Genomic DNA, 25,241 nt, shown 5'->3' with positions numbered 1-25,241 from the left:
ACTCCCAAGTAAGCATGCATAATAACATAGCCTTTGCCAGAAGCAAGCCCTCCTGAGTTCATTGGCATGTGTTTCCTAATAATGATGGTTGTGACTGCAGCCTAGATTGGATAACCTGATATTTATCTCTCTTCCTTGTTTCCTGAGTCTGCCTGGAGGTTCTACAGGCATATAGCACATGGGCGAATACATTGTGTATTGAAGTCTGTTTTTTTTACAAAAACAAGTCATTTCCCCGAGGATATAGGCAATCTGCCTATGTTCACCCACACTCTGTCTTGAAGTTACAGTATATGGCCTTTCAAACAAACAAATGAAAAGGTGAATACCAAGCCTGTTACACAGCAGGCGCTACAGAAAATGAGAAGAGAAGCAGGAGAGGTATGTGTATCCTATGGCAATGTACTTTAGGAAGGCTAACGTACAACATATAATGCCTATAAACTGGTGGTTCTCAAATCTTTTACATCGTGTCCCACCTAAAAAAAAGTTTCACTTTACCAGCCGCTCAAGCCTCTGTAGCTATAATGGTGATTGGTCAGCAGTACTCCCTCCAAGTATCAGGTTGTTTAATCTGCAATGCACTAAGCCAGTGTTTCTCAGTGTTTATCCCCTGCTGTATCACTTCACATGGTCCACCTATTCAAAGTACCACCAGAAGTAACTGGCAATGACATTATTGCCAGTTACTTCTGGGTTGGGAGGTCAGATGCAACACAACAAACACCAGTAAGAAGCTCAGGGTGGATGGGACGGCTTTTTCAAGCATGGAAAAGCATGTTTTAAAGCAGTGGTAGGAAGCCTCCTGCCACTGTTTGCTGTGTCCTGTTCTTGGTCTCACTGCTGGGTGGCAGGTGTCCAGGCAGGGTAACCAGGCACAATGGAAGACAGAGTTCCTATACCTTTAACCACTGCATAGAAGAGGGGATTTTGGCAGGTGCAGCTCAACATGGAAGGGTTTAAAAAGCTGCACCTGCTTAAAGGTGCAGGTTAAAGTTAAAGGTGCAGACACTCTGTTCTCCTTTGTATCTGGTTACCCTGCAGACTGTCCAGGGATCCCGTGAGTACCACCAGACACTGCCTCAAGTACCACTGGTGGTACTCATACCACTGGTCAAGAAACACTTTACTAAGCCTAATGTGCCTTGTTAGTTTTATGACCCACCAAAAATTGGGTCATGCACCACTGCTATAAACTGATCTATTGTGGTCTTCCTAAAGCAACCCTGGGAAATGCAGGGTGGGAAGGAGCTGGCCTCAGGTCTTAATGCCCTCCCAAAACTATAATTCCCAGTGGCCTTAGCAGCAGTCATTGAGGGGAAGCCATACTTATTTTCATAACAGCCAATAGTTTTCCTATCACTACAGGAATAGCAGATGGGTTGACTCTGCACTGTGACCACATGTTGACCTGAAGCTGCACCAATCAGCTCAGGAGTTCGCTCAAGAGTGGCATGAATTTGAGCCAATCAGTGTCAGCAGAGGGATGGAGGCGAGAGGAGGAACCTTATTGGACTCCCTACTTTGATGGACGTGCCCAGCTTACTCAAGGAGTGAAGTGCTTCAGGTACAAGAGCAAAGTCTGTGCCAAACTTTAGTCTTAAAATAGGAAACACTGCTATAAAAACAAACTCACTTTCTCCTATTATGTCAAATTGTTTTGACTTTTAGAACTATAAAATAATTATTATAAAAGTCATATTTTTATTTTATATTACATTTTTATATTATAAAATTATATTCTTTTAACTTATGATTATTAATCAAATATTATTGTAGGTCAATTATTATAAGTCAAATATATTGCCTACTATAAGTCAAATGAGTAATTATTGTTCCCCCAGCTCCTGACCCCAAATGCCAATTTGCAGTTCACCACAAATGTGGGGCAAGCTGGGCACTTGAGACATGTTCACTCAGTGAGGACAGTTCTTAGGTCTCTTCTGGGGCAGGGTGAACAGATAGAATGGAGGACGGAGTGCCTACACTGTTGCAAGGTCAAGAGCAAAGTTCAAAAGCAAACTCAGTAGGCAAGAGTGGTGATTGTCTGCAAGCTTTATTTCGTTGCCAGCAACAGGCCTCTCAGGGACTTCTGTCCAAAGCAAAGAGAGCAATGAGAGCCATGTGGGAGCTCTCAGAGAAATGCAATTTTCCAGTGTGTGCCTCTCCCTAATATTGGATTCTGGTTTCTTTGTTTGAGGAGTCTTACATTTCATTGGCTGATGTGTGACATCAGAAATAGAGGCTTTGTCAGGATTGGCCACAGATAATTTTACAAGCATTTGATTAGTTGGCTTCAAGTTACAAACTCCAAAAAGGCAAAATGTACATTTGAGACATTGTTTCCAACAACCACTAGATGGCACTCTTTACTCATTTATTATAGAACTGGTGTGCTTATCTCTGACCACCAGTTCTATCTTTTCAAATTCCTTTCTGTCTGGTCTCATTAATCACTGTTTAAAGCAGGGGTGCCCAAACACCCGCCTTGGGGCCACATGCAGCCCTCAGGCTTCTCAATGCAGCCCTCAGGGAGCCCCCAGTCTCCAATGAGCCTCTGGCCCTCCAGAGATTAGTTGGAGCCCGCACTGGCCCGATGCAACTGCTCTCAGCGTGAGAGCGACTGTTTGACCTCTTGCGTGAGCTGTGAGATGAGGGCTCCCTCCACTGCTTGCTGTTTTACATCTGTGATGCAGTAGCGGCAGCAAAGGAAAGGCCAGCCTTGCTTTGTGCAAGGCCTTTTATAGCCCTTGAGCTATTGCAAGATCTTCATTCATTCATATAAGTTCATCTTTAATATATTCATTTATGTAAACTTATGCAAATTTATTCAAATTTTAAATGTAAATTAATTCTTTTTTTTCCCCCTGGCCCCCGACACAGTGTCAGAGAGATGATGTGGCCCTCCAGCCAAAAACTTTGGACACCCCTGGTTTAAACTAAGCCTTTTGCCTTCCCTCTATTCTATCTTTTCAAATTTCTTTCTGTCTGGTCTCATTAATCACTGTTTAAACTAAGCCTTTTGTCTTCCCTCTATTCTCTTTATATGTGATCTGTATTGTGGTTAATTTTATTTAATACAAGACAAACTAACTTCTTATTGTAAATAAGGATTTTAAGAAACCTTTCTCTTTATTTCAATCTAGCCCCTCCTGTCAGCTTTTAGCTCTGACAGAGGTTCTCACGAATGTTTGCTAATTAAGGGCTTTCTCATATTATCTTGTTCCTGTCCAGCTGTTTCTGCTGATGTCTGTATCTTGGAAAACTCTATTTTAATTAGCAACAGATTTACCGTCTTTACCAAGGCTGTCAACTGTCATCTAATGTTGCTAGTTTTCCCTCATTAAAAATGCTTCTAACCTGTGTATAACCTTTAGTTTTCTCGCTTCTTGCAAAAATTTATTATTGCAAGTGCCAAGAGATAAGTTTTACTCTGCTTCCTGGCTACTCCCTGCATCTAATCTCACTTTAGGTTGTAACTCTTTTAGTTCCAATTAAAAGTATCTAAATCTGTCACTTTGAGTCTACAGAGTTGGAATGTTTTTGCTTGAGATAAGAATCCTCCTTGTTAATTAAATTCTGCCAGACTTCTGCCTTCTCAGAGTTAGATTTGAATTACATTTTCAAACTTGTGGCTTTTAAGTAATAGCTTTTCACCTTTCTGTGTATTTCTATACTATTATTTAACTTTCAATAACATCAGGCAATTAAGCTTTACTCTAATCGCTAATTTATATTGGTTACACTTAAGGCATTGAAAAATATTTGCAAACAAGCAAACATTATAATCTCTTTGAAACTTCTATGAAACTTTGGTCTAAATAGCCCTTCCCAGTGTTTATCAAACTGTATTTGGTTTAAAAAGGAAAGCCTGAATGTTTTAAAATGTAATAATGCTTTTTGCCCTTTCAATTCTCTGCTTAAAAGCAACTTGAAGGTGGAATTTGCCTCTCTATTCAGAAACAATGCTTTATTTGATATTTTAGTATAATGAATATACAAGCTGTAAATTTGATTCCAAGAGAAGCTTAAATCATCTGTCATACTAGCAATTAGCCTGACAGATGGAAATTTCAGCTTCTTATACTCCCTTTTCCATGCAGCGTTCACTTTATCTGATGTCCTTGACAGTTTGCAGTTGTCTAAGGGAGAATACCATATCAGTGGTGGACCTGTTGGCTCAGAATCCGCACTGTGATTCTGGATAAACGCTCTCTGCAAGTACCTGGAGCCTCTTTAGTGCAACTTGGGCAAACAACTTTCCTACAACGCTAAGGAGAGTTGTTGCAGTCACCCCTGTCACCTTTGTTCTTGTACAGCGTGATGATGTTTGCATCCCTCATGTCTTGAGGTACTCCACCTTCTCTCCAGCAGAGACAGAGGATTTCATGCAGCTCAGTGACGATGATCTCTTTGCAGCACTTTAGGACTTCAGCAGGGATGCTGTCTTTTCCAGGTGCCTTGCCAAAGGCAAGGGAGTCCAGGGCCACGTGAAGTTCTTCTAGGGTTGGTTCACTGTCAAGCTCCTCCAGCACAGACAGGCACTCAATGTTGTTCAGCGCTTCTTCGGTGACTACATTTTCTCTGGAATATAGCTCAGAGTAGTGCTGCACCCAGCGTTCCATCTGCTGCGCCCGATCCTGGATGACCTCGCCTGTGGCAGACTTCAGAGGGGCAATTTTCTTCTGCGTTGGACCTAGGGCCTGCTTGATACCGTCATACATCCCCTTGATGTTGCCTGTGTCAGCTGCTATCTGTATCTGGGAGCAGAGCTGGAGCCAGTAGTCGTTAGCACATCTCCTGGCAATCTGCTGGACTTTGCTGCGAGCAGCTCGGAGGACCTGCAGGTTGCATTCACTGGGACAAGCCTTGTATGCTGCTTGAGCTCTCCTCTTTTCCTCAATGACTGGTGTCAACTCCTCAGAGTGGGCTTCAAACCAGTCTGCCATCTTGTTGGTCTTCTTGCCAAATATGGACAAGGTGTTGTTGTAAACGGCATTCTTGAAATGTTCCCATCTGTTGGATGTGTTTGCATCGACCAGGCCTGGAAGAGATTCCTCAAGCGCTCGTGCAAATTCCTCCACTTTTCTCTGATCCCGGGTCTTGCTGGTATCAATGCGAGGTCTTCCTTCCTTTTTCGTGTGGTACAGTCGCTTTGTTTGCATTTTCACTCTGCTGCACACCAGGGAGTGGTCGGTGTCGCAGGCAGCACCCTGATAGCTGCGTGTGATCTTGATGCTGGGAAGGCTGGAGCGTCTGGTGAGAATCAGGTCAAGCTGGTGCCAGTGCTTTGATCTTGGGTCTCTAAGTTGGGAGACTCTATGTTGGGGCTCCACTGGTCCACCACTGGTCCACATATCAACAGGTCCACCACTGATCCTGACAACTGCAGGAGAAATGCAGGGAACAACGACAGCCACTCTTTATAGCCTTCATAGATCTCACGAAGGCCTTCGACCTGGTCAACAGGGATGGCCTCTTCAAGATTCTCCCCAAGATTGGATGTCCACCCAGGCTCCTCAGCATCATCAGATCCTTCCACAAGGACATGAAGGGCACTATTGTCTTTGATGGCTCCACATCAGACCCCTTTGACATCCGAAGCGGCGTGAAGCAGAGCTGTGTTCTTGCACCAACCTTGTTTGGGATTTTCTTCACTGTTCTGCTGAAGCATGCCTTTGGAACTGCAACAGAAGGCATCTATCTCCGGACCAGATCAGACGGAAAGCTCTTCAACCTCTCCAGACTGAGAGCAAAGTCCAAAGTCCAGCTGAAATGTCTGCGTGACTTCCTCTTTGCCGATGCTGCAGCTGTCACTACCCACTCTGCCAAAGATCTCCAGCAGCTCATGGATCGTTTTAGCAAGGCCTGCCAAGATTTTGGACTGACGATCAGCTTGAAGAAAACACAGGTCATGGTTCAGGATGTGGACTCACCTCCCTGCATTACAATCTCTGCACATGAACTGGAGGTTGTCCATGACTTTGTGTACCTTGGCTCAACGATCTCTGACACTCTTTCTCTCGATACCGAACGAAACAAATGCATCGGTAAAGCAGCTACCACGTTTTCCAGACTCACAAAGTCTGGTCCACAAAGACTTACCACAAAGAGAGTCTGGTCCAACAAGAAGCTGATGGAACATACCAAGATCCAGGTCTACAGAGCTTGCATCCTGAGTACACTTCTTTACTGCAGCGAGTCATGGACTCTTCACTCACAACAGGAGAGGAAACTGAACGCTTTCCACATGCGCTGCCTCTGACGCATTCTCGGCATCACCTGGCAGGACAAAGTTCCAAACAACACAGTCCTGGAACATGCTGGAATCCCTAGCATGTATGCACTGCTGAAACAGAGACGCCTGCGTTGGCTCGGTCATGTCGTGAGAATGGATGATGGCTGGATCCCAAAGGATCTCCTCTATTGAGAACTCGTGCAAGGAAAGCACCCTACAGGTAGACTACAGCTGCGATACAAGGACATCTGCAAGAGGGATCTGAAGGCCTTAGGAGTGGACCTCAACAAGTGGGAAACCCTGGCCTCTGAGCGGCCCGCTTGGAGGCAGGCTGTGCAGCATGGCCTTTCCCAGTTTGAAGAGACACTTGGCCAACAGTCTGAGGCAAAGAGGCAAAGAAGGAAGGCCCATAGCCAGGGAGACAGACCAGGGACAGACTGCACTTGCTCCTGGTGTGGAAGGGATTGTCACTCCCGGATTGGCCTTTTCAGCCACACTAGACGCTGTTCCAGAACCACCTTTCAGAGCGTGATACCATAGTCTTTCGAGACTGAAGGTTGCCAACAACCTGACAGTTTGCGTCTGATTTACAGCCTGTCTCTGTTTCAGTTTGCAGACAGAGACCAGACAAACATAGTGGATTTCATATGTTTTAAGCATAATTTTCCTTATTTCTTAAACATTATTTGTTTTAAACTGTTTAGCTATAAACACCCATAACACTGCATTGACATTTGGTTCATTAACATAAGTAAATATTTGAACATTTTCCCTATTAAACTGTTAAGCATTTGCTCTGCCCAAATGATCTGTTTTATCATAATTGGCTGGCTTTCATTAGCCTGTATCAACGCCTTTAACCATTGTACAGAAGAGGGAATTTGGGCAGGTGCAGCTCAACATGGAAGGGTTTAAAAAGCTGTACCTGCCCAAACTCTCTCTTCTATACAATGGTTAAAAGTGTAGGTGCTCTGCCCTCCATTCTATCTGGTCATCCTACACACGTCCATGTGTGTCCAATATTTTATTGTACATGTGTGTGCATTACCTTTTATTGTACATGTGTGTGTGTGTGGGGGGGGGGCGAGGTTTACAGGACATGGTGTGTTCCAAGCACTGTGCACAAACGGCAAAGGTGGACAAATGTTCACCTTTAGGGACCCTGAACCTTTAACAATTGTATAGAAGAGGGAATTTCAGCAGGTTCAGCTTGTCTCACAGATGACAAGCTGCACCTGCTGCAATTATCTCTCCTACACAATTGCATAAAGGTCCAGGGTCCCTAAAGTTGAAAGTTTGCTCACCTCTGGCCTAGGGAATGCCTACCTAGCTGGGCTTAAAGACATAGGAATGTGCTGTTTGTGTTTAGGGTTTGCCGTAGACAAAGCCTTTCCCCAACTGATCTTCATTTGTTGAACTTCAGCATGCAATCAAACTTAAAAGCATGTAAGTATGGCATGTTGCAAGGGAAAAATCATACCATTGGGGGGGGGGGGCTGCAGCGTGACCAGATCCAGTGGAGGACAGAGTGCCTATACCTTTAACCAGGGCATAGAAGAGGGAATTTGGGCAGGTGAAGCTCAACATGAAGGGTTTAAAAAGCTGCACCTGCCCAAATTCCCTCTTCTATGCACTGGTTAAAGGAAGAGGCACTGTGGCCTTCATTGCATCTGATCACCTTGCGGGGGGGGGGGGAATCAAGCACCTTATTTCAAGCCACTGCACCAGAGAGGGAGCTTCTGTGGCTTTCCAGGCATGAATTCTGCTTATTCCCACTACTGGTGGAAAACCACCAGCTGCAACTAGGAACCGAAGTCTCCACGGAACCATTAGAGTTCAGCCTATTGTTGCACACGGTCCTTTTCCTCCACCCCTCCTTCCCCCCGTGGCGCAACATCCGGAAGTGCTCCTCCGAAGACTGCGGCAGGCGCAGTATAGTTCCGAGGGGCATTTCGTTCCGGGGAGTCTCACCCCAGGAAATTCTGCGGCGGGGCGCTTTGGCTTCGGCTGCCGCTGACATGATCCCGATGCCTGTGGTGGTCTGCGTGCTGGGGGGCTGGTGCGCAGTGTACTTGGCCGACACCGCGCTGAAGGTGAGGCGGGTGTGCCTCCCTCAACTTCCGCTGCAGAGGGAAGAGCTCGTTAGGGACGGCAGAGGGCAGGCTGAGGACATGGGGGGGCTGTTGCGAGGCACAGCAGGAGCAGCCTCCCCCCTAGTCTGGAAGGGGGATTCGTGGCTAAGTTGCCCACAGCCGTCGCTAGGGGGCGTGGACCTGCCTGAGAGGCTGAAGTCCCATAGCCATAGGGCACATGGTTGCTTTCCATGGGCTGGCCAGAGCCACCCTATTCTCGCCCCAACAAGAGACCCTATGAGGTCCGGAGTCCTTCTGAAAGCGCTGCTGCCGCCGCCGCCACATCAGGCACCCAAGCACCCAGAACCTGGTTGTGGGTGCCTTGCACGGTGGCGCTTTCAGAAGGACTCCGGTGGGGAGGCTCTGCCTCACCTGCCACCCCACCCACCACACATCTCTGGACCCTCTATACACTTTTAACAAGGATATCACAGAAGCTCAATGGGTGTAGCTGTTGGCTACCTACCTATCCTAACACTACATACACTCTGCTGTGGTCTCCAGAGTTCCACAAAGGAGGTGCTTTGTTGCTTACAGGGGTGTCAAATGTAATGCTCACTGGCCCCCCCAAAGCAATTTCTCCCCCCCCAATTATAATTGGGTTCTCCCATTGCGATAATTGGGCTCTCTCATACTCTGAAAATATGAACAAGATTTGAATGTTTTTCTTTTCTAGTCATTTGCAGTTAATGAGTTTTTATGTGAGAGCAAAGTGCTTCTTTATGGCCATCATCTGCTTAATGGTGTCACTTTCTGCTTAATGACATCACTTCCGGCCCTCTGCACTAGTTTTGCTAAAGTGCACTTAAGGGAGAGAAATTTGGACAGACCACCTCCGTAGAAATCATAAATAGATGCTAACTTTGACCCTCTATATGAAACAAGTTTGACACTCCTGGTCTAAAACCCTACACAGATGTTCTTCTATGTTGTTTCTTCTTATAAGGCAGATTATTAGAACTGGAGGTAGCAGGCCCTACTCCCCCTGTATGTTCAGTGTGCACATGTTGCATGTTATACTTTGTTGAAGCCTATAGGTATGCTCCAGTTTTTTGTTTGTTTTGCAGGTACTGTACCAATAACCGTTTGCTCCTATGTATAGTGTGGAATATGTATGCAGTGCTTTAAACAGACATTGTACTGCATGTCTCCACAGGGTTAAAAAGTTTGCCCAGCAGCATTAGAGTTGTTCGCACATTAATACTGGCAGATACTCCTGGGTACAGTTTAATCTGTGCCTGGCTCCAGTTATTCATACATGGTCTATTCAGTGCAGATAAAATCTGTGCACTGTGTACATTGTTAACCAGTCTGTAAAAATGAACCCTGGTATAGCCATTTACATGGAAATGTACTCATAATCATCAATTTATGATTTCTTTTGAGAGGGTCTATCTGAATTTCCCTTCCTTATGTGCACTTCAGCAAAACTAGGGATGTATGAAGGTATTTAGCTATGGTTGCGCATATTCAGAGCATGTTGCCTAATTCAAAGAGCAACCTAAAGATATACAAGGAAAAAATTCAAAGGAATATGAAATATGAGGAAAGCAGTAGAAGGACAAACCAGAACAGAAGAGAAAGTGAACACCTACAAAGAGCCATAAGCCTCCTTGTAGGCTGAAATCCTCTTGAAATTATTTGGTTACACTGATGTTTCTGTTCTCTATTACAGTCCTCTTCCTCTCTGAAGGCATCTTACGAGGATTGGCTCACATCCTATGGACTTACCATCTCTCCGTTTCACATGCGATGGCAAACTGCTCTTTTCAACCGTCTGTTTTACAATTGGGGAAGATGGAAGCCTAGATTTCTTTATCTATGGTATTGTTTCATGATTGTATTTTAGGCTTGTATGAGACAATTACTGGAAATTCTTTTGTGTTGTACTAAACAGATTATTTGCTGTTCTGGGACTGATTGCTTATATGCCCCTGGTATAAGAGACTTGACGTATTGTTGGTGAAGCAGTTGTTTCATTACATAGTGAATTTGCTGACTGGGCTTATCAAATTGATCTTGGAGGTGGTATCAGTCTCTGATATTGCAGATAGATATTGCAGATCTGCAGATATTGCAGATAGATATTGCAGATAGAAGAGACTCGGTTTTCCTGGAGTGCTCTCATGGAGCTCAACCCTTCCCAGCTAAAGAGTACTTAAGCTATTTCTACCCAACTTTGCAAACACACAACAGGGACCAAATGTGTACACCTGTGAGGCAGGCAAAAAGGGGTTATCAAACAGGGCATTACTAATAATATAGTACAATGTCATTTCTATCTTTCTTTCAGGTTTAGTGCAGGAATGGTGTTTGGCATAGCTGCTATGTTTGGTTCCGTCATTCTCCTTGGAAAGACTCTGATGCAGACACTCTCACAGATGCTAACTGAAGCCCCTGGAGCTCAGAATGATCAAATGTTGCAGGTGGTGGTGAGTATCATTTCTTCATTTACACTTTAAGCACTGGAACATAATATGAACCAATATCCTTTCAAAAAGGCATCGACCTTTTCCTGTGTGGATCTCTCATCTGTGTGTTTTGTGTTTTAAATTTGATTCAAAACATTCCTAAACTGCTTGCAGTGTCTGTTAGAATGGATTAAAAACATAATACAAGTCAAGCACAGAGAAAATCAGTGATTCAGCAGTCTAACCACTAAAGCTAAAGGCCAAATGGGAAATGTATCTTCTACAAGCCTGCAGGGAGGGGGAACTATGTAACTCTGTAGGGAAATAATTCCATAGGTTTGGAGCAACCAGTGTAAAGATCCTGCTCTTATTTATTTAATTTCTATTCCCATCTCTCTCTTAAAAAAAGGTGGTTTGCATAGAAATCTAAAATACATAAGGAGGTGAACATAAAATATAAGAAGAGTCTTGCTGGATCAGGCCAAGAGGCCATCTAGACCAGTTTTCTCTATCTCACAGTGGCTCACCAGATGCTTTGGTGTGTCAAGGAGCACTGAAGACAACAAGATACCAGTATCCTGTTGTCACTCCCATACAATAGGCATTCAGAGATAGCTTACTCCTAAAACCAGGACGTTGCATATATCCGTCATGGCTTGTAACCTGTGATGGACCTTTTCCTCCATAAATCTGTCCAGTTCCCTTTTAAAGGCATTTTAGCAAGGTGCCATCACAAGTGAACTCACATTAAAAACTAACATAGCAACACATGAAAAGGTCCAATAAAAATGAGATGTTTCAAAATACTTATGTCATAAAACACAATATACTGTGTTAAAAGCTAGGATAGATTAATATCCTAGATTAGTTTAATAGATTAATATGTCTTTTTTTAAGCTGCCTTACGCTATTGTGGCAATCAGAGGTGTGTGGCTTTGGGAGACTTGGCATGGCTCGGGAGTGTTGGGAAAATCTCCTGCACTTCAGAATTTACCCATGGGAATCTTGTCACTTGTGAAGTGGCTTTTAGACACTGTAGGAGGATGCCAAAAGGTCTGTCTTTGAAGCCCTCATTATCCTGCTTCTTGTTGTGTCTCTGGAAACAGGTGCCTGGTGTCAATCTTCCCATCAGCCAACTGTCCTACTTCTTCACTGCAATCCTCATCAGTGGTGTCTTACATGAAGTTGGCCATGGGGTGGCAGCTATCCGGTAATGCAATCTTCTTTTTTTACTTCCAAATGCCAAGAGCACTTTATTTGCCAGAGGATTTAATCACAGGTGAATAGGGCTGTATGTGTACTAATATGGAGAGTTCACATTATTAAAAAAGAAGAATTGACAAGGGAGTGAGGTAAGAGAGGAATTTTAGTTCTGGAAATCGAAAACTAATGCACACAGTTATACAGTAATGTGTATTTTCCATATATTGCTGTGCCACTTACTACCTTGCATACAAAGTTCAGATTCTGTCTCAAATTGTCTGCTTTGCAACTGGAAGGTACAAAGTTCTCCATCTTTTCAGTGTCCAGACTGTTCTGTCTCTCCTTTTCTTCCTGCACCTGCTGCAAATGTAATGTCCAGAGGACTGCTAATTAGAAATACCCGTCCAACCTTGTTATACACGGATTTTTTAATACACCAATTTGACTCAACACGAATGGCCACTGCAAATGAGAAGGAATGTGCTGATCCCTGGAGAAGGGGGAAAAATCCATCCTTTAAAATCACAGTTATAAAAACTGCTTTTTACTGTTGTGAAGAGACAGTCATGCAAGGGATTACAGGTATAACCTAATTATCCACAGATCTTTCTATCTGTACCCTTTAAATTAAAGGAAAACAGTCTTTTAACAACACCCTTATTAATGTGAGAGAGGGCAGCGAGCTGACAATCCATTAACCATTCTCTCTCCAGGCACAAAGCAAACCCCTCCCTTTCCCCTGAGCACATGAAGGAAGGCTAAATGGCAGTGATTATCACCTTCTCCATTCTTTCTTCCTCACTGCAGCTCCTGGTGAAGGGAGGGATTGCTGCCTCCTAGTGAAACCTAAGCGCCTGGAGAGAGACTGATTGCCACTGTGTGCATTTCAAAAGGTCAGCAAGGCTGTTTTTAAATCGCCTTGCAAGAACTTTGTTCTTTAAATTGATTTGCTTTAGTGTGGTTTTTGCCATCTACGTGAGTTCTGGGAATGGAATAATGAGACTCAACTTGTACTTGTCTTTCTGGAGTATAACACTGGAGGAGGCTATAATGGGAGCAACATGGAACTGGGCATGATTCTATCTCTTGGCTCTGAACAAATGAGGGAGGTTCAGATTGTATTTTTAGAGTGAGTCAGCACATGCTTCCTTTTCCCTAATCACCTTTGAAAGTTGCAGCAGCAAGTATTCAGTACAGAGAATGCCAATTGCTCCTGTAGACCCTGAAGCCTCACAGAGACTTTCTGGGGTCAGAAAGCAGGTTTGCTGCCAGAGAGGGTCGCCATAGTCTGGGAATACAAGTGTGAAAGCTGGTGAAGGCATACAGTACAGATTTTGAGGGCTACTATGCTCTGCAGAATCGAGTTTAGATGATCCCTGCTTGTTACTTTTGGTGACCCAAAAGTCACCAGGCGCTTGTCCTATTGAAAGAAGGGAATGTGACTCTTATGAACCTTTTTTGTTCAGCCCCATGCACCCTTCTTCTGACAGCTACACCTCTGCTAATGGAACCTTTCCTCTCTTCCTTAGTCTAAGTTTCTTTATTCCTTCTGTTTCTTTGTATCCTCTTCATACTGTTTAAGTGCCTCATTAATGCCCTAGCTTCACTCCTCTTATTCCTTCCCTCCCACATCCTCCCCAGCTACTTAGGGAGGAAATTGAATTTTTTGTAACAATGGTTGTTAGTAATGCCTCCAACCACTCAGAATGTCTTCCCCACAGTCATAAACTTGCTGAGGAAATAAAGAAGGCAAAAACTGAATACTGAAGGTGAAAACATTGAATATTTAGATACTGAAGGCAAAAACTGCAGGCATATATCTCAGTTTTCCTCCGTGACTCTGGTCACTTTAAGAAAGATGCAGCCAAACTGGTTCAGAGGAGAGCAACAAGGATGATCAGAGGACTGGAGAACAAGCCGTATGAGGAAAGGTTGAGGGAACTTGGTATGTTCTGCCTGGAGAAGAGAAGGTTGAGAGGGAATATGATAGCTCTGTTCAAATACCTGAAGGGCTATCATATGGAAGAAGGGACAAATGCCTTCTCAACTGCCTCTGAAAGTAGAACTAGATCCAACGGGTACAAATAGCAAGAGATTCCGATTGGATATCAGGAAAAATTTCCTGATGGTAAGGGTGGTTCGGCCAGGGAACGGATTGCCAAGGGAAGTGGTGGACTCTCCTTCATTGGAGATCTTCAAGCAGAGGCTCGACAAGCAGCTGTTGGAGATGCTCTAGGAGAATTTCCTGCTACTAGCAGGAGGTTGGACTAGATGACCTATTAGGTCCCTTTCAACTCTATGATTCTATTCTATGAAATATATTTTGTAAAGTTAAAACTGACGGTCTTGGATTCAGCTAAGGGTTTAGGCCTACCCAGCCCCCTGCACCAGATGACTTACCAACAGGAAACATTTGATGCTTGGAAGCTTTTGGCTCAGATTCATTGTAGACTTTTTTGAAAATCTTACCTTAGTTTTTTCCCCTTATCTTTAGCTCTGAAATAACATATTCAAGGTGTTGTTGCAGGGGGATAATCACCGTGTGGATTATAACCAAACCAGAATTGAATGAGGAGAGAGTCATAACCTTTGGTCTCCCAGGGATTTCAAAGAGCAACCAGCAGCAATGCAAAGAGAAAAGTAAAAGTCTGACCTAGAAACACATGACCCAGCAGACTACATTTTAGGGATTAGCTGGACATCTGGAAGTAGGTGTGCAGTGCTGATGGGGCTGTTGTATAGTAGGCCAGCCACAAATGATAATTCTGGAAATCCATAGCTTTCCAAACTTCTACAAGGGAGTTGGGAGCACAGTAAGTCCCTTCGGGGAGAAAGGCAGGGTAGAAATAAAGTTGTTGTTGTTGTTGTTATTATTATTATTATTATTATTATTATTATTATTATTATTATTATTAAGTGTGTGTGGTGGAGAGGGTAAGGCAGCAATGTGATCCCTAGGATTGCGCTGCTGCCAGGGATTGGAGGGTTTTTTTACTCATCTGCTGCCAGCACTGCAGTCCTGGGCGATCCAGGGCATCTCTCCACAGGGATTCAGCACCTGCAAAAGTCGAGAAAAATAAAAAAGGGGGGAGAGCACTTCTGGTTTTTGCAACGAAAGTGCTGGGAAGTGCCTGGGAATGTTCTGGAGAAGGACTGGGGCAGAGATTGGGACTGGCCTGGGGTGTGTTGAGAGCAGGCTGGGGGTTGGTATTGGTAACAATGCTGACATCCTATGACCCCAGCCTGGGTTTGAACTACCCCATTGGACCCACTTGGATTTATGCCAACCAAAGAGCTGGTACAGTTCCAGCTGGTAGGCTCATTGGGAACAAGGCAGCAGCAGATTAAGTATGTAGAATGAAGATTGAAGAATGAAGTTGCAGATCTCTTGACTAAGGTATGCAACTTGTCCCTCAAAACGGCCACGGTGCCAGAAGATTGGAGGATAGCAAATGTCACGCCTATCTTTAAAAAGGAAAAGAGGGGGGACTCGGGAAACTATAGGCCGGTCAGCCTAACATCCATACCGGGTAAGATGGTGGAATGCCTCATCAAAGATAGGATCTCAAAACACATAGACGAACAGGCCTTGCTGAGGGAGAGTCAGCATGGCTTCTGTAAGGGTAAGTCTTGCCTCACGAACCTTATAGAATTCTTTGAAAAGGTCAACAGGCATGTGGATGCGGGAGAACCCGTGGACATTATATATCTGGACTTTCAGAAGGCGTTTGACACGGTCCCTCACCAAAGGCTACTGAAAAAACTCCACAGTCAGGGAATTAGAGGACAGGTCCTCTTGTGGATTGAGAACTGGTTGGAGGCCAGGAAGCAGAAAGTGGGTGTCAATGGGCAATTTTCACAATGGAGAGAGGTGAAAAGTGGTGTGCCCCAAGGATCTGTCCTGGGACCGGTGCTTTTCAACCTCTTCATAAATGACCTGGAGACAGGGTTGAGCAGTGAAGTGGCTAAGTTTGCAGACGACACCAAACTTTTCTGAGTGGTAAAGACCAGAAGTGATTGTGAGGAGCTCCAGAAGGATCTCTCCAGACTGGCAGAATGGGCAGCAAAATGGCAGATGCGCTTCAATGTCAGTAAGTGTAAAGTCATGCACATTGGGGCAAAAAATCAAAACTTTAGATATAGGCTGATGGGTTCTGAGCTGTCTGTGACAGATCAGGAGAGAGATCTTGGGGTGGTGGTGGACAGGTCGATGAAAGTGTCAACCCAATGTGCGGCGGCAGTGAAGAAGGCCAATTCTATGCTTGGGATCATTAGGAAGGGTATTGAGAACAAAACGGCTAGTATTATAATGCCATTGTACAAATCTATGGTAAGGCCACACCTGGAGTATTGTGTCCAGTTCTGGTCACCGCATCTCAAAAAAGACATAGTGGAAATGGAAAAGGTGCAAAAGAGAGCGACTAAGATGATTACGGGGCTGGGGCACCTTCCTTATGAGGAAAGGCTACGGCGTTTGGGCCTCTTCAGCCTAGAAAAGAGACGCTTGAGGGGGGACATGATTGAGACATACAAAATTATGCAGGGAATGGACAGAGTGGATAGGGAAATGCTCTTTACACTCTCACATAATACCAGAACCAGGGGACATCCACTAAAATTGAGTGTTGGGCGGGTTAGGACAGACAAAAGAAAATATTTCTTTACTCAGCGTGTGGTCGGTCTGTGGAACTCCTTGCCACAGGATGTGGTGCTGGCGTCTAGCCTAGATGCCTTTAAAAGGGGATTGGACAAGTTTCTGGAGGAAAAATCCATTATGGGGTACAAGCCATGATGTGTATGCGCAACCTCCTGATTTTAGAAATGGGTTATGTCAGAATGCCAGATGCAGGGGAGGGCACCAGGATGAGGTCTCTTGTTATCTGGTGTGCTCCCTGGGGCATTTGGTGGGCCGCTGTGAGATACAGGAAGCTGGACTAGATGGGCCTATGGCCTGATCCAGTGGGGCTGTTCTTATGTTCTTATGTAGAAAGTTTTATACTTCTTTCAGTCATTGCCTGGTCTCTGGCTGGCCCATAGCATGCATCAGAGGCTGTGCTAGCACCACTTGGTGTTCTGGATTGGGCCAAGATAGGACTGGGCTGTTGAGGCATGAAGGCAGTTTTTTAATGTGTGTGTTTACCAGCACAAGGTAAATATATCTTAACCACATACCATAAGCACAAATTAAGGAAGTGTTTTTTTATTAAAAAATATTTTCATCTTAAAACCCAGTTTATATTTATGATTGTATTGTAGCATGCAGTGTACTGAATGATATAATGCACATGATGCAGTGCCTTTAAATTATTGTTTAAAACATTGTTATAAATATTACTGTTCTATCCTAAATAATTGATTCTGGGTTTGCAACATATCAGAGCAGAAAAATAAAAAAATAAACACACCCCAATCCGACCATTTTTTTTCTTCTATTTTAGAGAGCAGGTTCGGTTTAATGGCTTTGGAATGTTTATATTTATTGTTTACCCGGGAGCATTTGTTGATCTCTTCACCACCCACTTGCAACTTATTTCTCCAATCCAGCAGCTAAGAATATTTTGTGCAGGTAAATTAATTTAGATTCTTATATGAGAACTTAATTTGTGATGCACGTTGTTTTTATTTAAATGTATTTTATTTAAAAGATTTCTCCTCCACTCTTCCAGTACTCAAAGTGGTGTTTTGAACATTTCAGTGTGGTAGACTGAATGTGCAAGAGCAAAATTCACTGAGCATATTCTTCCACAAACATTACTGTATTCTCTGGAAGACAAATGAACTGGGTTTTAGATGAGGCTATAGCTTGTTTGAAGTGTGTTTGAGCTAGGACTAACAGTGGAAGTTGGGTTTTTATGCAAAATGTTTTTACATGTGAACCTTCTACTTGAATGGTGGTGACTTGGCTGCTTTTAAACCTCCAAATCCTGAATCCTGCTTTGTTGCTTTCAGTGGAATTGTGTGTTCAGTCACGTTTCATGATGTGCGGGGGCTTAAGTTAGTGTTGCTGAATGTTTGGCTATCTTACAAAAAATGATGGATATTTGTGGACTAGGGCTGGCTTTTGTTCTTTTCATAAGGTTGTAAGTATTAATATAGCAATTATCAGCAACCTAAAGTTCTTGAAGTGATTTACATGGTAAAGGAACAAAAGAATTAGTTTCATGTTCTTATAAACAAAAAAAGGGAGATACCAGCAACAACTACTGAATGAAATACTGTGCCAGAATGAACAGGAACAGTTACTCTCCTCCTGCTAAATATAAGTGAACCACCCCTTTTAAAAGTGCCTCTGGGTAATCAGTCTGAACTCCTTGCCTCATTTACTTCTTACATATGACTGGTGGCTTTACTGCCTTGTATAGATATGAAAACACATTTATACTCAGGAGTGATATATTTTTGCTATTGCTGGGAAGAGCTTTGTATAACCATCAGTGGTGCCAGCAACGGGATGTGTATGTAGATCACACACACACCCCACACACCCCCTTTGAGCATGACAGCTATGTCAGGTCAGTAGGATCTCCACAGCCTGCCTTTTGCCACCTGTTATTACAGGTGGAGGTATTCATTTGTAGTACAGGTACAACCTAATTATCCACAGACTTTTTACCTGCTGTTTTATCTCAATGCCATGAGAAGGGCCCTTTCAATTAAAGGGAAAATGTTTAGCAGTAGCCTCTTTAATGCAAGAGAGGGCAGCCAGCTGATAATTCATCAATCATTCTCTTCCAGGCACTTTGGACAGCTTCACTCCAAGGCAAATGACTCCTCCCTTTCCCCATAGCATGTGAAAGAATGCTAAATGGCAATGATTATCACCTCCTCCATTCTTTCCCCTGGGACTCCTGTTGAAGGGAGGGATTGCTGCCTCAGAGTGAAGCCTTTCTAAGTGCCTGGGGAGAGACTGATTGTCTTCTTGATGCATTGGAAAGGTCAGCAAGGCTGTTCTTAAATCGCCCAGCAAAGGGACATTGTTTTTTAAATGGATTTGCTTTAATGTCATTTTTGCTATCACATGAGTTCTGGGAACATAACCTTTGCAAATAAGGAGACTCAACCTGTAGTTACTGCTTGCACTCCTGGAGCTCCTGGCAAGTTCCTCCTAGATGTAAAAGGGAAGGAAATTCAGGTCCTCCTTTTTTCCTGTTTGCTGACTGCCTCTTGGCTAGAGAGCAAGCTCCCGTGTCACATTCCTGAAGAGATGAATTGCTACCACTGCCATTCCTTAGCTTGCATCCCTGCCTTTTTTTCTTTTCCCCTAACATCATCTGCTACTGCTCCTCCACCCACCATTTGCTTGAAAAAGTCAGAGTGCCAGGAGTGGAAAAAGAAGTGTGCGGAGGAGAGAGTAGAATGGTGTCCTGGAGCATTTCCCAAGAGATACTTAGGCCACTTATGCCTCCATGCTCTGACTTTTTCAAATGGACAGTGTAAGGAGGAGAGTGGCAGTGGTTGTAGGGGAGTGCCTTGGGTGCATGCAAAGCACCCACCACCCTTGATCTACTTCACCCAGCTTCATGAGCCAGCCAGCTCTGGTGGAAGAAAGGAGATCTAGGACCACTCATACATCTCAACATCTTTATCTTCACTACTTCAAGGCTTATTTACAAAGTCGTTTTAGAGGTGTTAATCACTTTTATTTTTAGCCAGCCTAATATCTTTGTGGTCTATAATTGAAGCTAACAAAACCATGTGGCGTGAACAATTCCTTTACTGTAATTGTGCTGCAATTATAATATCTTAGAACTACAAGAATACCTAGAACAATGGATTAATAGGGGGAAAAGGTAGGAGGAATTATTGTGGGAGGCAATCTGTCTTACTTTGAAATAGACTGTTTAAAGCAAAATTGTGTGTTGTGATGGTTCAGATGGAAAATAAAATGGCTCGGTTATCCATTTAATTTGAGCCCTTGTTGTGTATACTTATGAATGATGAACATTAGCGTTCATGCTGAATTTATGTGCCAATTTAGATTAAGCCAGATGTGATTTTTAAACTCTCCAAGGAGAAGTGTTTTTTTTTTTTTAATTAAATCAAGCCAGTAATGGAAATATAGACAAATCCTTAACTGTACAATTATGAATAGGCTAGTTTGGTTTACTAGTTTCTTTATGACAACTGAATCCCTCAAGGAAATCCTAAGAAATAAAAATGGTAGCTGGTTTACGAGGGTGATGCAAAAACATATCTGTAGCAAGCAGCTTTCATTGTGTTTAATTACTTCTGGCTTCTGCAATAATTCATTAGTAGATGTGAAATCAGATTATGTTTTCACAAGGTAGGATTTTCTAGAACAAGGACACACCAGAGTAATACACACATTTCCCTATGTTGACCGTGCCCAATTTATATCTAGGAAAAAGTGGAGTCTTGTACCATCTTTCCTAGAGAGCACTGTTTTTGTTTGTAAAATTATATTTGCAAGAGAAGTTATTAAATTTTGCTACAGCAGTTATGGCACACTTCCATGAGAGTAAGCTGTGTTGAAATCAATAGTAAAAATACTTGGCATTTATACAGTAGTTTTTGAGCTATCAAAGCAATTCACATATATATATATATATGGCACATATATATGTCAACACATGCAGCAAAACGAAGTGGAAGAGTCTTGAAGTGGTAGAATAGGTGATGTCATTTCAAGTTGTGGGTGGAGAGCACTTCAAAAAAAAATTGCTGTCAGAAACCTTACACGAAAAGATGTGAACTGGGATATAATTTTTCTCTTTGATGTGCTAGTGTGGTTTTCTATGTCTTTCTAAACTGGTATATAGGAGAATATAAAGTACTGCGCACCCCTTCCACTACATTCTGAAATAGCACAATGTACTCTTATCATTGGATCCTACTGCATGTATAGACCAGGCAGAAGTTATCTCTTAATGGAATTATTTCCAAGTAAATGCAAAATTGACTTGCACACACTTCCATGTTTAAATCTTTCATTTGGGGCTGGATTGTATCTGTCCCTAGGAAGCAACAGTGGTTCACAACAAAAAAAATTTGAAGAAACAGGTGATGCTTAAATGAAGCATTCTAACATTTAATTCCATTCTGGAAAAAATAATGCTTTGTTTGTGTGACCTTCTTGTATGCTGTGGGTCTTGAATGCTCCTTTTCAATGGTAAATCAGAAAACTCTATTCAGGATAACTCCAACTCCAGCTTACCTTATCACTGTGACAGGCTGCACGTATTGCCTGAGCAATTCTGATGTTTTGTTTTGCAGGCTGGATTGGTTCCCATTGCATTTTCTTATTCTTGGGTAGTGCTATATTGTGCCAGGTTTCCTAAGAACTATGCTCTGTTCACCAGGAAATAGCCCTAGTTATGGCTCACATTTTCATCTTTGACATCTTAATTAATATTATTGTTCCCTACTGGGCAGTACATTGTGTAGTGAAAACACAGGCCTACAAAATTGAGGATCAGAAAAGTTTTTTCCAAACTTTATGGTGGTTTGATATGAATTTGGGGTGCCGATTCCAAAAATGGCATCCGTTTTGCTCTATCATGTCTAGTTTTGGAGATATAGTATAGCCCAGGGGTGTCCAAACTTTTTGACAGGAGGGCCACATCATCTCTCTGAAACTGTGTTGGGGGCCGAGTTAATTTACATTTCAAATTTGAATAAATTTACATAAACAACTATATTAGAGATGGAACTTGTATGAATGATTGAAGGTCTTGCAATAGCTTAAGGCCTATAAAAGTTCTTGCACAAAGCAAGGCCAGCCTTTCCTTCACTGCCACTGCTGTATCACAGATGTGAAACAGCAAGCAGAGGAGGAACCCTTGTCCCACAGCTCATGCGAGAGGTCAAACAGCCATCTTCACACTGAGAGCAATTGTGTCGGGCCACTGCAGGCTCCAGCAAGTCTGCAGAGGGCCAGGTGCTCATTGAAGACTGGGGGCTCCCCGCGGGCCAGATTGTGAGTCCCTGAGGACTGCAAGTGGCCCCCAGGCCAGGGTTTGGGCACTCCTGGTATAGCCTCATTAGTGAATGGTTCAAGCAGCTTCCTCATGAGGAAGCCATGGTGTAGTCTTCCTCATGAGGAAGCTGCTCGAACTATTCACTAATGAGGCAATGCCGTGTCTCCAAAATTAGACGTGATAGGGCAAAATGGATGCCATTTTTGGAATCAGTACCCCAAATATACCCAGGAATTGGTGTAACGTTTAAGGAAGCAAATGCGTGATGGCCTGTGAAATCAGACTAACAGTGCAATTCTATACATGCTTACTCATGAGGTAAGTGCACTATGTCCAGTGGTGCTTATTCCCAGATAAGCATGTAGGATTGCAGCCTAAACAGATTAAGCAGTAACATTTTGTTTATACTTTTCTCCTTGTGTTGATAATCAACATCTTATTTTTTCCTCCTTGTAGGAGTCTGGCACAACTTTGTGCTTGGAGTTGCAAGTCTTGTGGTCCTTCTCTTCTTGCCAATCATTCTTTTTCCGTTTTATTACACTGGTGTGGGGGCACTTGTCACTGAAATTGCAGAGGTAAGAGTGATGAATGATCTGGTGCTTACAAAGAACAGCCTATAACCCATCAAACTCTGCAGTTTCTTAGTTATCTTCCGAAGTGACCTATGACAGCCCTACTTGGAGATATCCTTTCACAAACTACAGGCTGTAATCTATGACCAGTTGCTGCTGGATGGTTTCATTGCTACTGTAGTTTCTCTGTAGGGAAAAAAATGTATAGCATGTAACACTTCACAGTATGATCTAACTGTTGTTGCTTTTTCTTATATGTATATGTTGATTAAAAAGCCAGTATGTGTAGCAGCTACTCAGCTGGAAAATTTGCACTGGGTAAAAAAATACGTTTGCTATGCCATACATGTTACAGCAGGATATTTTTTCTTTATTTTACAAATACTGTATGTGTATGTATGTATGTGTCTTTCTGTCCATTCATCCTGCCTTCTCATCAAAGAGTTAAGTACAGTGTATGTGCTGGGAGTCTGTTGCCTCTTAGGTGGTGACTGTCCCTACTCCATACAGTATTACTGATTGCTAGGTTTTCCATATTACCTGGTTATTTTGAAGAATTTTTCTAGACTTTTGAGAACATGCTGCTATAGTTGGAGCTTCCTTAAACAATAACTCACTGCATATGTAGCAATGAATTAAATTCCATTACTAAAATTATGTATGTACTCTTGACTATTTTTTTTGTTATGGTTGGGATCTAAAGTGCTACATATAGTATTCCACACAAGCTTGATGGGTTTTGAGGTATCTAAATGCTACCTTGAAGTTCAGAGGCTGTCCAGAATAGTGCCACATAAAGAACTATGTGGTGCTGTTGGAAGGAAAAGACGCCTGTTCTCTTCCCCTTCACTGTACATGCACAGAAGTGTTTTAGGGTGCCAACAGGCATTTCTAGACCCCTGGCATAGCACCTATGACATTTGGAGGGAGGAACTTTGTCCACCAAGGGCATGGACAAGATTGTTACTGAAAAAGTTGAGTAGGAATGCTACTAGCATACATCCATGTCTTACAACCCAGATCATTGGACTGAAATTAATTACTGTCAGAACAGCAGATCTGATCCTCAAAGTATCTGCATATATTGCTCTGATCAAATACAACAGACGGTGATCCAGATTGGGGGGGGGATTTAAGCTGATGTAGATCTCCTTCTGCAGTATTAAATGTGCCTCTCAAATCCACATGATACAAAATCTGACTTTTCCATACTGTCACACATTTAAATGGAACACAGGGTCACATCTAGACCAAACCCATTCTTTGCAAAACTATATTGTTAGTGGCAGGCAAAAATCAAGTTTATTAAGTTGACTTTTTCTATAATTTAGCTGTAATATTATCATTCCCTCTAACTCTAAAGGTAGATACTGTACTCTTGTGCCTTTTAGTTCGGAGGTAAAATAGGGCTATACAGGTGAATGCCTTAATAAAATACTTATTGCTGATCTGCTTCTTTAAGAACCTGGTGAGCTTATTCTGCAAGACTCAGTTTGTTTCTTGAGGCCTTTCCCAGAATTTTGCTGGCAGGAAAACTAGCCACTGAGACAGTTGGCTAGGTCAGGGCTTTTCAAACTGGGGCATTGTGACGCCCCAACCTGTGGGCCCTGGCCTCTGCCCCCTTAAGGGGCGGGGACAGCCTGGAGGCAGGGAGGAGACAGCAGCACGATCCCCAGGATCGCACCGCTCAGGGGGCTGCAGGGGCTTGGGTGCACTTACCCAACCCTCCTGCAGCCTCCCCAGGGTGCGGGGAGCCTGGTGCGAACCTTTTGGCAGGGTTCCCTGCAGCAGTGAAAGTGAGAGTGGAGCAATTGCGCTCCACTTCCATGGAGGCGGGGCATGATAGCTCTGCTTTTACATTCGCTGCTGCGGGGAGCCCTGCCAGAGGTTTGCACCAGGCTCCCCGCATCCTGGGGAGGCTGCAGGAGGCCTGGGTAAGTGCACCCAAGCCCCTGTAGCCCCCTGAGTGGTGTGATCCTGGGAATCGCGCCACTGCCTTCCCCCCCACCCCTGCAAGCACTTACAGTGGCTCAAACTCTCCATTAGAGTTTGAAAATCACTGGGATAGGTAGATAATTAGGTATGAAATGCCCTATCTTTTGTTTCTTGCTTCATACGTATAATGACGCTTTTGCTTCAAGAAATTCAACTGGTGTGTGTGTTGCCTGCTCTGACAGTAACAGGTTTGTTTTTGGTGAATTGAAACCATTCTGGCCAGGCCTGCATCACTTCCATGTTGGGCATATCACGTAATGCATATTTGTGGTGTTTTTTGATTTTAAAAAAAAGTTATCCCCCTTTCCCCTCTTCTTTAAGTTACTTTGTGGTTTACTGGACTCCTCTTTGTTTTTTCAGAAAGTGTGGCAAGAGTCTAGGGACTACTATTGTTGTTATTGGAATTTACAATAATTGCTGATGATAAGGTGTGTGCAGATTTTTCAGCTTGATATTTTCCTGTTTTTAGGACTCTCCTGCTAATGGGCCAAGAGGCCTTTTCATTGGTGATCTTGTCACTAGTTTGCAGGACTGTCCTGTTCGTAGTGTGGAGGACTGGAATACCTGCCTTGCAGACATCTCTCGGAAACCACAAACTGGCTACTGCATAAAAGCAACAATTCCACAGCAGCTAAGCTTCCCATCTAGAGGTATAGCTGTTCCTACATTGTAGATGTTGTTGCTCATTATACTTTTATGTTTTTTAAATTATCTGTTTATTATCACATTCTAGTTGTGATTCATTACTGTCT

At 43.3% G+C, this 25,241-nt stretch overlaps 1 protein-coding gene across 2 annotated transcripts in view; it reads left to right on the top strand.

Moving 5' to 3' along the window:
- The first annotated feature begins 1,463 nt into the window (after positions 1-1,463).
- MBTPS2 (membrane bound transcription factor peptidase, site 2) overlaps positions 1,464-25,241 on the top strand; it is a 35,003-nt gene continuing 11,225 nt past the window's right edge. The window contains exons 1-7 of one of the 2 annotated variants that reach the window (XM_066622438.1): positions 1,464-1,567; positions 10,046-10,194; positions 10,664-10,802; positions 11,888-11,991; positions 17,423-17,550; positions 22,379-22,497; positions 24,959-25,139. In XM_066622438.1, coding sequence (XP_066478535.1) covers positions 10,118-10,194; positions 10,664-10,802; positions 11,888-11,991; positions 17,423-17,550; positions 22,379-22,497; positions 24,959-25,139 — 748 coding nt within the window. In that variant the 5' untranslated portion in view covers positions 1,464-1,567; positions 10,046-10,117. Of the gene's footprint in view, positions 1,568-8,177; positions 8,332-10,045; positions 10,195-10,663; positions 10,803-11,887; positions 11,992-17,422; positions 17,551-22,378; positions 22,498-24,958; positions 25,140-25,241 lie in introns of those variants that run through there. The other variant, XM_066622437.1, reaches the window with a different exon arrangement.

This window comes from Tiliqua scincoides, chromosome 3, assembly GCF_035046505.1.
Source record: "Tiliqua scincoides isolate rTilSci1 chromosome 3, rTilSci1.hap2, whole genome shotgun sequence".
Classification (NCBI taxonomy): Eukaryota; Metazoa; Chordata; class Lepidosauria; order Squamata; family Scincidae; genus Tiliqua; species Tiliqua scincoides.
This window is presented reverse-complemented; position numbering and strand designations above follow the sequence as displayed.